Source organism: Oxyura jamaicensis, chromosome 1 (genome assembly GCF_011077185.1).
Source record: "Oxyura jamaicensis isolate SHBP4307 breed ruddy duck chromosome 1, BPBGC_Ojam_1.0, whole genome shotgun sequence".
Lineage (NCBI taxonomy): Eukaryota > Metazoa > Chordata > Aves > Anseriformes > Anatidae > Oxyura > Oxyura jamaicensis.
In genome coordinates, this window is record NC_048893.1 from 180,347,994 (window position 1) to 180,365,172 (window position 17,179).

Genomic DNA, 17,179 nt, shown 5'->3' on the forward strand with positions numbered 1-17,179 from the left:
CTTTTTTTTTTTTTTAATATTTTTTTTAACTCCAGAAAATAAGCAGTAGCTTGCATTTCAGCAGAGAGCGTTTACTAAAATGCGCCGTATTTCCTGACGTGGGACCTAACGTTCTTGAAATGAGATTTCTCTGATAGCCTTGGAAGGGGTAAAGCCCTTCGCTGTGTCTTAGGAAGGCTGCATTCTGGGACTACTCTTACCTCCAGGGATTTCAGAGCAATTGGCTTAGCTACTAAATCTGCCCACGTTCATACAAAGGCACAGAGCGAAAGGCTGTTGAAAAACGCGCACGCCGCCGTAATAGAGGATTTACCATCATTAATACCGAGCGCCTTTTTTTTTTTTTTTTTTTTTTTTTCTCCAAAATGCAGCGAGAGCCGGCAGCAGGGCGCCCACTCCAGAGGGAGGGGACGACCCCGGCCCACGCGTGTCGGCGACCGGGGCCACCACCGCCCCCAGCGGCACTAACCTTGGGGTCGATCTTCTTGAAGGCCGGGTCGTCTTCGTCCACCTCGAAGTAGATCTCCGTGGTGGTGATGGAGAGCGTGCCCTTGGCCACCACCACGGGGGCGACGAGCTGTGCCGGCGTGCTGAGCACCACGGGGCCTGCAAGACAAGGGCAGCACCGTCAGGCTGGGGGCCCCCGACCGGCCCATCCCCGGTGGCCCGTCCCCTTCCCTCCGCCAGGCGATGCCCCCTCGTAAACTCCGCTTTGGAAACCGCCGCCGTTGCCCCTCTCCTGCCCGCGGCCAGTGCTTTGAACTCCGCAGTCAGACCAGGAAAAAAAAAAAAAAAAGAAAGAAATAAGAGTTGGTGAGCTGCGGTGCGCAGGGGTGCGAGATAAATCAGCGAGCAGCGGCACGCAGAGGGGTCAGAGGGAGCGGGGGCTGCCTCCTTCGAGTAGGTCCCCCCTGTCTCCGTGCCCTTTTACTCCTCGTTAACACCCCCGCTGTTTATGGGCGACAGCAGCGGCCGTGTCGGAGCCGCGGGTTGGGGGGGTGGGGGGGGAGGCGGCAGGCGACCGAGCAGCGCAAGCCCCTCGCTTCCTCCCGGCCGAGCCCATGAAGGGGTCTTTGGAGCCCGGCGGCCACCGCACGCAGGCGACGGCTGCCCTCGTTAAGGGTATTTATGGGCAGAGAGTTTTGAGTTCAATTTGCTGCCGCTTGAGCCTTTTGAAAGGAGGGTAACGACGTTGCGCCCAAGGACGCTCCTTAACAAGGCGCTCGCACGGGCACTGGGAAGATGGATGGGGGAACCTAACGCAGAAGGCAGCCTTTTCCATTCGCATTGTTAGGGTTTAGCTCAAGGAAGAACTTCTACTTTAATGTTAAAGACAGCAGAGGATCACTTTTTCGCCATCTTATCTTCGAGACGAACGCAGCCTGCTGCTAAAGCTGCCAGAGTCGGTGTTTAGGACGCTCGCTCACTCTAATTAAAATAAAAGATTAAATATAAAACGCTCTTCCAGATTGAACCGATGAATGGCCTAGAGTAATCTGAGTACCCACGGCCAAACACACGCATCCCCACGCGTGCACACCCGGCCACGGTACGCACCCCAGCACTGAGAAACTCAGCGCAGCATCCGAGCGCCGTATCTCCTGGGAACCGGCAAAGGCATCACCTCAGGAGGGACAGACAGCTTGCGCTGGGTTCCTGCACTTCAGAAAAAGCTCACTACGGAAGACCTCAGGAGGATGGCAGCGAGAACCCGCGTGTGCCTGCGGCTGGGGTCCCTAGGCACCATCACCCCCTCGGCTGGCAGGCACGGATGCGACCTTTCCTTCTCCTTCCCCGGCACTGCACACGCACTTTGCTACCAGCTCTTGCAGGCGACACTTCAAATTACTCACTTAGCCCAAATTAGTCCTGTATCAGCGCATCTAACTGTCATGTTGTTAATGTTTTACTTTACTGTAACACCCAATTTGAGGCTGTATTGCACAATGTTTTGTCATTTTTTTTTCTCTGCAAAATAAATAAAGAGGAAGGCACGGATTAGTGTGTGTACAAGGGGAAGCTAAAACGCACAGTTTCAGTGACAGCTTTCAGCAGCCCAGCGTGGCAGGCTGCATAATATTGATACAAACTCTATTTTCTTTCATTTTATTGTTTTCCATCTCCTAATAAACCACGGTAGCCTCTTGACCCTAGTCAGCTGATCTGAATCACATGTGCCGGGGCTGCTTTGCCGCTCTCCCCGTCTAGCCTCCATCTTCTCTCCCTCCCTTCGCCGTGAGAAACCAGCCGAGCTGAGTCGAGCCGAGCCGGGAAAACCCGGGCTGCGAAGAAGGGCAGGGCGATCGATCCGAAACGCCGCTTTTAAAGGCTCATCAATCTTAATCTAGGTTGCTCGAGTAATTACGCCCGATTCCCTTGTACGATTACAAGTGGATTTGGGTTGCAATTCCCCAGGCCCCCTTTTCTTTGTGTTTACAGAAGGGGGGGCGGGGGGGGGGGGAGGCCTCGCAGACCGCCACCGCCCGCCCGCAAGCAGCTCTCGTCCTCCTCCGTGGAGGCCCAGCCTCGCCCCGCACCCGGCCACAGCCTCCGCCCGGGCATCGAGGAGGCTTCCGAGGGTGCGTCCTGGAGGAAGGCCATCAATTTAATCCAACTGGCTCTTCCCCTCGGTGCTGCGTGGGTAAAATAAAAAGGAAGGCACCGCTGTTCGATGGTCAAAAGGCCGGGCCCTGTGATCTGACATTCAGGGGAGGATAATAAGAGCACCCGGCACGGAGGAGAGGGGGAATTCGCTCCTTAGCTTGGTACTGTATGCAGGGAAAAGCTAGGGTGTCTGCCTTCCTCCTCCTCCTCCTCCTGAGAGAAGGCTCCGTGCTCCCAGGCCGCTATCTTGGCATCCGCCCTGCGCTCAGCTCAAATGCCCCCCCCCCCCCCCGATTTGTTCCGGTGTAAACATGTCGGAGGTATTAGGACGCGGTGATGAATAAAGGTTATCGTACTTTCCAGATGAGAAAACGTTTGCTTGTGTCTGGATTTCCTCTTTTCGGGGAAAAAAAAAAAAAGGCAGAAAGTCTTTTTTTAACAGTGGTCAAATTATGGGATTCGGGTGGCATGGGGGGAGGGATTTCTAATTAAATTTAAAAAATCTTTGCAGACACATATATATATTTTTTTTTCTCCTGGAAGCACAACACGAACAAAATATTCGGTATTAGCAGCATGTCATTTTTACACTTGTCCTTTAGAAATCTCCAATTACAACTTCCAATTCCATAGCATGTTTAAGGAGCAGCGAGCCTTTTTGTTGTAGCCTTCAGGGAGCAAACCAGCCACTGAGAGAATACGAAATTAATCCACTACAGCTATAGAGACAGAGGATTATGTTTTAATCCCCTTTGGGATAGTCTCTGGATTTTAAGGATCCGATATTAAAATGTTTACATAGAGCGTAATCAAAATACTGCAGCTTTTCCATATGGCACCGAGCTACGGGGAGAAGCTTCGGCTCCATTCCCAAAACTCAATTGCTAATCTAATTGAAACAAAAGCCGGGCACACCTGAGCCGAGAGCCCGGGGCCGGGCTCGTTCCCACGCGGGGATGGATGGTGACGAGCCCCAGGCACCGGCTCGGCGCTGTAGTCGCCGCTGAGCCGCGGCCGTGCGGGGGCACCGGGGGCTCGTCCCCGCACCGCGGAGGGCAGCAGGGAGTATGCGGGGCGGCGGGGGCTCGGCCGGAACCGTGCAGAGCCGATCCGATCCGAGCCAAACCGGGCCGGGCCGGGCACGGGGAAGGCGGCCCCGGCCGGGGAAGGAGCCGCCGGCACCGCTGGGGACGCTTCGGCGCCGGAGAAAAAATCGAAGGCGCGGCTTATCCCCGTTCACCAGGAGGTTTGGGGGTTGTGGGAAGGACGCTTGGCTAAAGGGCTCGTCAGCTGTTTGGACTCCGACCAGGAGCATCTCTTTCTAGGAACTGCTTCGTTGCGTCTTCCCAACCGCCCCGGAACGGTCCGGGCAGCGGAGCGGCAGCGACCTAACAAAGAAGTTGTGGCCTTAAAAGCAGAGCAGAATTCACTCCGGATCCACGCGTCCTGTGATCTGCTCAAGTGTGGGATTTTCCACCCTGTCTGATCCCTGCGGTCGGCACATGTGATTTACATTTCTAAAATAAACGCTACTGCACGTATACATTTAAAAATATTTCCCTTTGAAAGTAAATGATTGTGGGATTAGAAGCTCCCAGTGAATAAAAGCAGAATGTAACCTCTCCTCCCCTCCGTTAATTTTTGTTAAACGGAGACCTCAGTTCTTGCGTTTAGTTGCTGCACTTGCATTTCTGTTCTTGTATTTTTGAAGTTGGCAAAGAAAGTCAACGCAAGTGAAAAGTTACATAAGGTGAGAGTTTGATACCTACTAAACAGACAGCAACACAATTCCACCTCTACAGGAAAGCCCCCAGAGAGTCATATTATGAACTGTTAATTCAAACATTTTCGTTATCATAAACTGTCATTTTTACCTGTAAGAGGTAGAAACGTGTTGCATATAAGAGACTTAGAATTACACCAGAGGTATATTTGCTAAGATGGTGTGGCATAATTATTTGTAAATAAGATAAAATATATGCTCTTATATGCAGATTTATGAAAACAAGCACTTTTACCTGCTGCAGACTGTGTTAGGCTGAAGTCTAACTTTAAAAATAATATTTTGGTGATTATTAACAGGTGAAAAAATACTAGGTGAGCCAAATACCTTCAAAGCATTTCCAATCATCTAGACCAGTTAAACTTTACAATCTACTGATAATTACTCTGACAAAAAGTGGTGAATATTGCCATAACTAATTTTGAGATGACACCGTTTTGAGAGAAAAAACATATCAATCTCTTTTCCATGAAGTGTTTAAAATGGAAAATATAAAACAGACTAGTTAAAACTAATTACTAGGTAAAATAGTAACCACTATTGGTTATTTGATATGATAAGTAAATAAAAAAAATAAATATTAAGAATAATTATTAAACATCACTCACAATGTTCCAGAAATCTGACAATTGAAATTCCCTCAGCGTGTTAACTCTAAAGCCAAGTGTATCTGACAGTAGCCTGCTTTTAAAATGACTACAAATTCCTATCCTTGAAACAATTTACATGTAACACAAGAGGTTCATGCATACACAGAACTTCAGGTTTATGCTCATATATTACATAGTATACAAGCAGAAACAGGTATAGGCACTATAAGCCTTTGGGAAAAGCTCTGTAGTCAGAAAAACAACAACAAAAAATCAACAAATTAATATTAATATAATGCATGCACTGCCACGTAAATAATCAATAAACAACTTAAGATTCCTAAATGATTCACAGCATTTAGTCTTTTTTGTTCCTATTGTCATCAAAAATCTGATACAAAGCACCCTTTAAAAAGACTTCTGCAGTAAATATATTGAACTTACATGATTGTCCCCAGTTTGTTCTCCACTATAGGGAGTAACTCCTTCATTCAAGCCAAGGCTTTTATAAGAATGCATTTATACATCTCCCTTTATGTATCACTTTCAATGGTTTCAATAAAGAGAACAATTTGCACAACTTTTTTGATTGCAAAAAACAGAATCTAAGTCTAAACGTGACTGTTATAGTCTTGTTTTTCTCCTCCTGTGTGGAATAACAACCCCAATTCCTTTCCTGTTTTCAGAGTTCCCTAAGCTTACTTTGTTGCCTTTTTACTTTTCCACAATCATATGTTTCACATTGTGAGGGAGGGATTGATTTTTATTGTTTGTTTGAATGTCATTGCCAGTGTGGATAGGCCCTGATATCCAAATTTTTCCCCACTTCCCCCCCCCCCCCCCTCTTTCCTCCATAAAGCATGGAACACTACTACTGCTAACATCAAAGATCAACTTCAATCGTCTTTTTCAACAACAATAGCTAAACAATTACAACAACTCAATTCTCTTAAGTGGTGCCATAACAGCAAACAAATGTGTTTGATTAAAAAGAAAATGTAAATTATTTTTTATGTATTACAACTGTGAATAAAACAGTAAGAAGCTATTGAAATATATAGTTTTGATGAGATTGTCCATATATTCAAATATAGTATTGCTTAAGAAAGAGAGAATTTGTTTTCTCCAAAGCATATAGATACTTTCTTTTAAATTAAGTGACAAATGTATCTCCATAGGTAAATTATTATTATCTGAATTCCATGCCTTCCTGCTTACACTAAAAGAAAAATAAAAAATGGTAATTCTTCCTGAGGAAAGTATGTTTCACTATTCCTAGCAATATGTATCTCTTTATATAGTTCAAAATGTGATAGAAAGCAACCATTTAATTGAATGGCTACAGTATATGAAGAGACGAACTCAATATTGTACCAAAGTCCATCTTTCTAGGTGTCTTCTCACGTAAGGTCCAATGGAAGAACTGCCTGTGCGTCTAACAGCCTAAAGCAACTTAGGAAATCAAATTTTGCTTCCCTATTCAGGTGAAAGCTGACTTGTTCTGTGGCATCCATGAAAACCTCATAACTGTGCTAAAACTCAGAGTGGCTTACATTGGGTTAGTGTTGCTCCAGGATGTGTTCAAGTGCCAGCCTGCCAGATGATCAAGTATTAATAATAATCATGACTTCTCTTAATGATTTACAGCTGGTCAGAAACTTGAATGTTTGAGATAAGGACCTCACTACTGCATTGTATACTCTGGCCACTTCAAAATTAGATTCATAAAGTGTTCTCTGCCTGAAGCTATACCTTGGAAGCAATGAGTAATTTAAGCAATTTTAGAAACCAAGATCTTGATCGTTTAGCAGTGCATCCAGATGTGAGTAAACTACTCTAATGCAATATGACCTGTGACGGCTTCCCCATTTTCAGGTAAAACTTTAAGTACTTTTTTCAGCCTAGAAAGCCTTGAGTTGTGCTGAACATGCCCATATAGATGTCAGTTTTTCTCTGTGAGAGAACCACTGTAGCTGACTATTTAATCAAAAAGTAACAGAAAAAAAAACACACCTCAGAAAAGTATATTAAATATTAGAAGAAGAAACATGAAAGCAGAGATAGCATCCTACTATAGCAATATACCAGTGAAACAGGAACTCACTGTAATAAGTCAGGAACATGAAAGATAAAATCCCAATCACGAGTCTGAGTGAACCAGACTTGACAGGTATCTTACACAGTCCAGCCTGTGTACCCTGTCATGCCAATAGAGCTCAATCAATTAGAAACGAAATGAAAGATGTGAGCCCTCAGCTCTCATTTCTTCCAGTCTCCATTCTGGAAAAACTCTTCCAGATAAAATGAAAGACTTGTATTTCTTCAGACTTTAGTAGTGAAGTATTATGTTCAGATAGCTTGTGGTATTTTTAAGTTCACTAATTTTGTTAGCTATTGAGATATGTGTGTGGGAAGAAAGGAACTGTTGAATTAGCATCTAACTTGCTAGGTATGTTTGGAAGAATGATCTAAGATGAAATAGCTCTGACTTCATGATTTTCTGAAAACACAAGTGTCTCTAAACAATACCAGAACTAGAAAGAATGTTTTCAAGTGCAACTGTGTCTACTGGTTGATTGTATATTTTGCTTTCCTACAGTTTGGTAACTTCTAAAGACTCTCCTGCAAAGATTCTCTGGTACCTAATAAAAGAAAAATCAATGCAGCAGTCACTGTCAGGTAGATTTATTTTTTTTTCTTAACAGCCTGATTTCACTGCAGATATATTATTATTATTATTATTATTATTATTATTATTATTATTATTATTGTTATTATTTATTTCTGAAATTCCAATTCCTGCATATAAATAAATTTTGCTCAAAATGGCTTCCAGGTTTAGAAGTTACAAAGACAGAGACTGACAGAGTATGGTCACATAAATACTGTTTCTTCAGAAAGCCAAGCTAAAAGAGCTCATGTGAACAGGCTACCAGAGAGGGCTGTTCAAATGCACTGCATAGTGTTGTCTCTTGTACAATTTTTGACCAACAAAACCAAGACCAAGCAAAATATCTGCTTGACTGCTATTCTAGCTTGGTTCTGTAACACTAGCACCAAAAACAAAATGGAAAAATCGCTGTCCATAGGTCAAAGCTTTTAGTTTAACATAGGTACCATTAATGCAGTTCTGGATACATTCCTAACACTCGCCTGTGTAGGTTGCTGGTCCCTGTAGGGTCCTAGGGAGGTTTTGGAGAACAGGGATTTTCATGTAGAAATCAATTACATAGTGAAGATGAAACAAGATGCCTAACAGTGAAGTCTGTCTCTTTATGTCTAGGCCTATCTTTCTGCAGTTTCTCTCCTATACATTAGGTATATTAGCCTTCTATAATTACAAAACAACTGAGCTTGAATTAATTTTAAAGCTTGTAAAGCAAGAAATTCAGCTGCCATTTAAAAGTCAAGGATGCTAAGGCTTAGAATGGGGAGTAGTAAGGTACAAAGGGAAGAGCTCTTCAGATGTGTCCTGAGGAGCATTATCATCTATGACTGACAACCACCTTATAAAATATTAAGCTATTTTGTATAGTAATGTGGAAAAAATGATTAGAATAAACACGGAGATGTCTAAAAATAGGATGTTATAGAAACCGTGGGGCATTTTTTGTTGTTGTTTTCAATGTGAAGCCAACTACATATCAAAAGTATAACTGTTTTCAGTTTATGCCTGAATCTATACTCTAAATTAAACTCATACAAATATGTTTTTCTTTTATATACTTAGACTTGCGGATCAAAATCTGAATATATAATAAGCAGAAACTATGGAAATCTGGCTGAATGAAATTTCCATGTTTGGAAGTACAAGGGCTGTGTGGTTAGATATCTACCATAAAAAAGGAATAGAAATCACTCTTCTCCCACATTCCTGTCCCTCCCCCCAAGTAAGCAACCCCTCCAATGAGATTCCTATCTTGAATGCTAATTTGCGAGAAAAATGGACTTTGGGAAGAGAGAACTACTTAAGAGTGCGCACTGAATTCAGTGAAGAGTTTCCGTTGAAAAGCTTGAAAAAATAGGAGAAATATTAAAACTTTTTTGCATGTTTTCTAATGGAACTCTGACATTTTGTTATTTAAAATGTATTTGTGTGCACACATACATACTTTCTTTAAAGAAAAAACAAACAAACAAACAAACCATAAAACAAGTAAAATCTCATTCAGGTACCACAGCCACCTCCATACAAACAGAAAAAAAGAGAGGAGGGAGAAAAAAAATGGGGGTGGGGGGTGGAGAAAGAGAATAAATACTACCTCTGATTCTGGAAGCCCCAGAGGTGCAACCAGTTGGAGGATAAAGGAGATTAGGAAGCATCACTACATCCATGTTACAATCTTCCCTGAGCTTCCTCTGTGGTTGCTGATTTCTGCCCCCAGGGATCCCTGCAGATTACCAGCACTGTGCTGATGTATGGCTGATGACTCCATAGTAGAAAGACAGCACGTAATAGGTGGCAGGGCTCTCAGAACCTTGCTGGAGAGGACTCATAAGGGAGGCTGGAGAAGGACTGGAGAGGGAAGATGAGAGCACTCTTGGAACCACTCTCATATTTTTGCCCTCCAGGATCTCCAGAGATAGGATGATTCCTCTCCTTTTCTCCATGCGCTCCTGGGCTGTCTGTGCTTGCTGATGGAGATGGTAATGGGCTATTTGATTCTTTCTTTCCTATTGTTCTCTATAAAGTTAAATTGAGAGCATAACCGATTACTCTGACAGCAGATGATTCAACAAATCTTCTTCTGGTTGTTGGCCCAAGCAAATGATACCTTTTTCCTGCAAAATCTAATATTTTCAAATTTTGCGTTCTCAGTAGAGACCCTAGTCATTGTTCCTTGATTTAATTAACAAGGTCCACCATTCATCTAGCTATACTAATAAAACAGATATAAATGGTCCTACATGCCTTAGAATAATTTTAAGGTGGTAACAGAAGAAAAACAATGAAAATGTGCCTCTATATCACTCCTTTAGAATTGGTAAGAAAATGTTACAAACTATTTTATTTATTGGTGGTAGTTTACACTGGTCAGCTGTCAGCTCCTGTAAAGAAAATTCAGCCTCTGATTTTGGCCACAAGAAATTTTACTGCAGCTAAATAAATATATGTATATTTAAAGATGAGCAATTTTTTTGTTTGTTTGTTTGTTTTCCATCCCAAATACTTGTTTTGTGAGCTTTTTGTGGCCTTGGATACAGTTCCTTGGTGCATTAGTGTTTTTATTGCTGCATCTGACCATGTACAAGGCTTCAAGATGATTATTTCAGAAATGTAAATGATGAGTCCTTTGTTAGAACCTGAAATAGAAAATTTCCCCAAGGGGTAGATTTTTTTGTTTGTTTTGTTTTGTTTTTGTTTGTTTTTATTTTTGTTTGTTTTGTTTTGTTTGTTTGTTTGTTTTGGTACTGCCATACAATTTAACTGTAGCTTTATGTAGTAGAACTTTTGGGCATTATTTGAATAAATTCCTATAAAGACAGCATTAAGTATTTTTTCTATTGGAAATTGTGCAAAATTGTGATGGTTTCTGTTAGTTTGTCTGGAATGAGACAAAAGGCTTATTTTGCATAGGCTACCAAACAGATGTTGTTAATGTTTTGTTACCACCAGTCTTGTCTGGACTTCAAACAGATGACCTGGAAGTGAAAGGTCTTATATCTCATTAATAATAATACAAGCTGTCAAATACTCATGATCCAGCACAGGGCAGTAAGTCAATACACTCGGCACACTACTGAAAAGTATGGATAGAGAGCATACCATATTTAGTCTTTAAGCTAATGTGAACTAGCCAGCCATGCTGGCTTGGATGGAAAATCAGCCTTTTATGAGAAGTAGTAATGCTGCCTTCTAGAAATATTCCTACACTGAAATATATGGTTGCTAAAAGTTAAGGCAGTGCTGGGCTGCTGCTTGTCGCAAGTGTTCCTGGCACATTTGCACTGTGGGGGAGTTCCCTCCATCTAGAGACCTCTGTCCAAGAAGACAGGAAAATTCTGTATTGAAGGTTAAGGCTATTAAGACTAAGATGCATTAAAGACAGTTAGTGGCTTTCCTCAGGCTTTTTTTGGGGGGGTGAGTTGCTCAGTCTCCTTGTATAACAGAGACAATAATAAGTATTTATTCTTGCAAGGCTGTTGTGAGACTGTAATTCACCATGGCTTACGAGGAAGTCAGATTCTGAGTTGATTGAGCCTATGCAAGTAACCAGACAGATGCTTGCCAAAGCCTTTTGTCTTCCTAAAATAGCCCAAAGCCTCATATCCTTCTATCTTTATTTCCTTTCTTCTTTACTAGAAACTACTTTTTTTGAGAGTTGCAAAATAATTTATCAGGGATACTTTGCTTGGCTGGGCCTATTTGATAGAGCCACCAGCCAGCCATATGACAAAATAGATGAAATGTGCTCTAGGTACAGAACATTAAGCTAAATTTTGTTCTCAGATGTACACAATTCTCAGCAAGCCAACTGCAACTTCATGACAAATAAAACATATTTCTTAAATGTAAAATTCATAAAACCTAAATGATTCTATATTTATCTGCTATGATCTATTTTAGTGCCGGATCTGTGAGATCTGTGCACTTTTTAAAAAATAAATTTGGTGAAAGAATATTAATTATCTATTAAAGCATATTTCCCTTTGAGAAATATAGCTTCTGATATTAGAATGCATCCATCTTTAAATTTGAAAAAAAAATCATCTATTAAGCAGAAGACAAACTGTTAGCAAATTTGCATTCTTAAGCTCTTAAGACAAAAGGTAAGTATGTGAGAGCCCTACTGCAGTGTTAGAAAATTGAAGAGAAAAAGAGAAGAAGAGTTAGTAATATCAAGTTGCTACACTGAATTTGATTATATTACCCACAGATTCACAGTATATTAGAAAACTGTTAAAATAGACTATGCTATCTCCATCATTAGTTCTAACAGAGATGTGACTTGCCTCTTGAAGTGAACAGTCTGGGAAGTAAAGGAGCTAAAACTGAAATAGAAAAATGTAAAATGTTTTAATACTTATGTGCTAAAATGAGAACAACATCTTTTGATAACTTATACTGTAAGACATAAAATACTGCTTTAGTTAAAAATCTTGATGCAAACTTTGAATTCATAATTCTAAGAATGTAATAACATGGAATCTGATTTTTATATTTTATTAAAATGCTACTTAATATAATGAAATCTGACCAACTGCCATTGCAACATACGGAATACTAAGATTATATAATAAAAATATTCAGACTATAATTATCTAAAAAATTCACCATCCCATATGTAATTTATCAAAGTGAACTTTACATTGATTTGTGCCACATGGTTGATGAAAAACTATAAACGGTCTCTGGAACAAAAGGTATGTACAGATAACTTTGTAAGAACAGTCTCAATCTGTTTCAGACTTTCCTTTTTTAGTTTTAACTTCACATATCAAAATATTGTAATATTTATATTCTCCTCATTAAAAGTTTTCTAGAACCTTAAAAGCTGCCTTTTTAAAAGCTGCCTTAGTTTCATGGAATAAACAATGTTAAATTGTTTTAGTTAAATGTGGACAATCTTAAATCAATTTAAACCTGGTTTATAATGATTTTGTTTAATTCCTAAGCCTTACTGAGGCATTCCAAATCATTGTAAACCAAGTTTAAATTGATTTAAGCTTTAAAGTTAAATTGAGAGCATAACTGAATATAGAAATTCCTATGTGTTATTCCAATCTGAACAGTAACTAGATATAAATGATGTTGTGATATACTATAACTTGATATGTCTCAAAGATTTCCAGATTACATATACTGAATCAACATAACTCTTCAGAATTAAGTAAGAGCGGAAAGTATGGCTTTATTGGGCTCTCTTCAGAGCCATCAGATGCTATTCTAAATTTCTTAGGCATAAAATCCACCTTCCTTGCCTACTGATTTTATTGATTTCAGTTACTGGTCTCAAGTTTCAGAGTCACATTGTATATAGTGAAAACCATAGAAAACATTGACATCATTCTGTACAAAATCATGCAGCAGTACAGATGGAGGGTATGGAGGGATTTAGTTTTTCTCACCAATTGGTTGGTAAAACTTACAGGAGACACATATGATAGTGGTATGGATCATTCACTTTCAGAATTATTTCCACTTTGAATATGAGCAAGAGTTGAGTAGCAAAGGTTGCAATTAATCTGATAGTAAAAATGAGGTTGTGGAAGGTGTGTTCTTTTTGAGAAATTCACAGGTTTTGGTACACATACAGCACCAATATCCTGTCACTTCACCAGACTTGGAAGCAGCTTGTTTCTCTTCTTAGTGTTGATTGGAAACACAAACACTGACACTGTTAGGACAGACTGTCAATATTTGAAAAGTTGACTTGTTTCAAATTCTATCACTTCTGCTTTGCTAATACGTACATTACCCCACAGTTTGTACTGTATAAGCAAAGGACTAGAATTACTGTTCTATGTCCTAAAGGAGCAGGGGATGTCCTCTATATAGGGATCTCTGGTAAGATGTATGTTGCACAGAAATACTTAAGGACTCATTGAAATATACACACACATATATATATATTTTCAGAAGGATGTAACTATAAGGATTATAACACATCAGTCTGTTTGAATGAAATGGCAGTCTTGGGGCCTGATTGTGAGGTTTTCCCTGACTGCGAGGTTTTCAAGACTGGGCAAGAATTTTTCCTGACCTCTTTGCAGTTCTAATACATACTTCAATGTAGTTGCTTATTGCAGCCTTTAAGCAATAGCAACAGTATATATTTTTGGCTGGAAGCATTGCTCTTATATATGAGAACTTAGACAAAATAGTACTGAGTTTTCCCTTCTAAAGGAGAAAGGGATATTGATCAAATTATCCCACTAATGGTCCTGCTTGCCTTACTGTTTTATTGACTTAAAACAAGTGTTTCAGCAATGGCTAGCTGCAGATTGAGAAAGCATATTGACGTATTAACTATGATAATCATATACTGAAGGTTGCTCCCAGATAAAAGTATTTATGTCTGCCTCTGCTCTAGTTTCAAAGCATGAGACTAAATTCCACTTAGGCATTATTTATTTATTTATTTTTAAAATATCCATTTATGATCTTATCTTTGTTACAAATTTCCACTATGGCATCAGAAGAAAATGCAGGAGCAAAGCTAGCTATTGTAGAAATTCAATTATACTGAAAAAAAAATCCTCAGACATCAAAAAACTTCCCCTTAATCGAGTAATTTAATAAAGGTATTCCTAAGTAAGTTAACCTAAAAAATCCATACTGCATTTCACAGTTCTCACATTTTTATCTCATGTGAGAGGAGATTGCATTTTCAACTTTCAGCATGCCTTTTTTTCCAGACTGCTTCTCCAGGAAACATAATATTTTTTCAAGAAAGAGCTCTAACAAAACCTGCTGGAACATGGATAAAACTGAGATCTCACTGCAGACCTTCACACAGGGAGGAGGGACTAGAAAGGATCTCTCATGAATGTTTCTACATGAGATTCATTCCCAACTCATATTGTACCTAATGAAGTTCATGCCTTGCTTACAGTCTCATTTGTTCTTAGTCCCTGTTTACAGCAGGTAACTTATTCACTTTCCAGGCTGATACCTCAGGTTCCCGTTCACACACTGATGAGTGAGAGCAATGGGTGCCAGTGTTGGGTGCAGATGTTTCTCAACAAGTTGCGTGGCACTTGGGATCAGGTCATGAAAGATCAAAGCCACACTCACTCACAAAACACTGAGTTTAACCCTCATTTCTCATTAACCCTCATTTCTATTTCAACCAAAAAAGAGATGTTCCACAGTGGTTTCATAGAATTTTCAATAAAAGGTCACAGGCAGTCATAAGAGCACTTGAGGTACTGTTATTTCTCACATCTCTGGTGAAAGATTGTACAAAGGGCATATACTCTGTAATCAGTTTCCCTAGTTCATGGATGCAGGACATCTAGAAAATACAGACTACATCTAGACATCTACTTACATCTAGAAAATAAAGACTCCGTTGTCAGTGTAATTGCATACTTAGCTGTCAATATTAAGAGAATAACTGAAAAGGTTCAGAATTAACAAGTTAAAAACAGATTTGTATCTTAGTTGTAATGAAAAATTATAATTACCTGCAAGGTTGTCAATCTCTTTCTCTTGGAGCAGACTGACAGCATCATCGTCTCCCTCCAGCATAAGCTCAGTTTCTGCATTCTGATTTACCACAGCTTGACTTCGGAAAGTTTTCTTGGACTTCACGACATCTTCTTCTGTGCCTAAAAAAGTTATGTGTTGTGAATTTACCTGAATAGTATTTAAAACAACCACGGTCTAGTAAAAATACAAAATAAAACATCTATGTGGAAAAACGCATTTATCAAGGTCTACAAAATACACAGCCTTTGGCTTTCAAAATATATCTTGAGTAAAATACAAACTCTGTTTCACAAAGACTCTTCTGCTGTTAATAATTATTTTTTGCTCTATGTTCTATGTTTTTCCACTGATTTTCAACATGTAAGAAATTCAGCAGGAGTGTCTCTTGTATTCTTGGTATCCTGACTCTGACTGATGTTTCAGAGCTCAAACCACCTACTCTAAGTAAAGGAGATGCTTTTGGGAATTCAAAATCTGCCATGATTTTGGTTTGGGAGATAGGAGGGACAGAAAGGTGAAGTAGGAGACTGGTAATCTCATTAAACAGTAATAAGAAGGTAAGCACAGTGTTTCTTTTTTGGGAGAAGTTATTAGTTTTATTTTCAGTCCTACAGACTCAAAGTAGTCCTTAGGATAGAAAGCTTTCTGTTTTGTTCCTAACACAAAAATCTGCATCTTCACCTTGGACTGTACAAAATCTAGACATCTTCAATTCTGCTATAAGAAATATAAAAATGAGATCTAATCACTCCTGTCTGTATCAGTATTTGGAAATTTGCTTCCTGCTAAGCTACATCTATAAGAACTATAGATTAAATCCATGCAAAACTGAGTGTGGATTTTGACTGTTTACCATAATGCCTGAGCGTGATGAGTGCCACTATGGCAGATGTAAAGTGATGAGGTAAAGTGCATTAAAACCCATGGCCTCATATTCATACAAGATAACTAACTGGAATATATCAAACAGATAGGTTAGTAAAGATACATGCATGGAATTAAATCGATGTGTCAGGCAATTCTGTTATTAAAAACAGTGGGGAAGGTGTTATATTTTAATCTCCCACTCATACTTATATGAGTCTTTTAATTACTTCATGCACAGAAGAATCACAGCATATAAATACAAATTCTGGAGGCATATTTTACCTTTATTGTGTTTACTCTGTTTGAAGATAACTGCTAACATGGCACTTGATATCAGACTCTACCACAAACCGAGACCTCACATTTTAAATAGTCTAAAAATAACCTTCTCTACATTTTTGCTATTATCCAAATGGCTATTTCTGAAACTACAGAACATGGTTAAGACAAAGAAAGAAGAAAAAAAAAAGTAGTTTTTCATTAAGCTCAAAATTAAGGACAGCATCTCTAGTCTTCCTAGCTGTTGCCCTCTCTATGAGGACAATGCTGTTACTGATAGTGATAAAGGCACTACTGATGTTGACATATATGCTAGTATACCAATATTCTTGCTGTGTTCAGTTACTAAGCTGTGATCTTTACCTCACTTGCATAGTGAGTGAAATAATAGTGCTAAATACTAACACTATTTAGTGCAACTAACTGTAACTATTCACCCAATCTACATTTATTATTTTTTCCCTAATTCAAAGAAAAAAAAAAAAAAGAGTAAGAATTGTAGGAATTTTGGAAAACATAAAGGAGTAATGTGCTGTAACAGACTTTAGTTATATTACATCAGAACTGTATTGAGTATTTAACTACTATTGGAACTTGCTTAGATTAGTGACAGTCCTTTCAAATTATTTATGCATGAAGAGATAGTCAAAAGAAAAAAGTTCATATTATTATTAAGATGCATCAGCAGAAGAACCTGAAATTTATTGCATTTTAAATCCCTTGTGATGAGGGTTCCAGTTACCAGATTATAGAAATATTGCTATACAACAGTGTAAGAAATGTGGTAGAGGAGAAGGCATTAAATTAGTTTGGCAAATTTGGAGCTTAGCAACAAGACAAATGCTTCTAAAAGCCATTCTGGTTTATAATATTAAACATACATTTATCTAAAAGAAATAT

General features: G+C 39.5%; 1 protein-coding gene and 2 long non-coding RNA genes across 3 annotated transcripts in view; 1 reads left to right on the forward strand and 2 right to left on the reverse strand.

Annotated features, from left to right (window-relative positions):
- The window catches only part of NBEA (neurobeachin), a 527,091-nt gene that overhangs the window by 160,271 nt on the left and 349,641 nt on the right, over positions 1–17,179 (reverse strand). The window contains exons 40-41 of the mRNA XM_035337838.1: positions 15,109–15,252; positions 470–606 (exon numbers count right to left, since the gene is read on the reverse strand). Coding sequence (XP_035193729.1) covers positions 470–606; positions 15,109–15,252 — 281 coding nt within the window. The remainder of the gene's footprint in view (positions 1–469; positions 607–15,108; positions 15,253–17,179) is intronic.
- On the forward strand, positions 2,632–4,242 carry LOC118165979. The gene is made up of 2 exons (XR_004750299.1): positions 2,632–2,924; positions 3,930–4,242. It is a non-coding gene; the product is annotated as an uncharacterized LOC118165979 (long non-coding RNA).
- On the reverse strand, positions 13,554–15,093 carry LOC118165971. Its single transcript, XR_004750295.1, has 2 exons — positions 14,969–15,093; positions 13,554–14,936 (listed from the first exon to the last, which is right to left on the reverse strand). It is a non-coding gene; the product is annotated as an uncharacterized LOC118165971 (long non-coding RNA).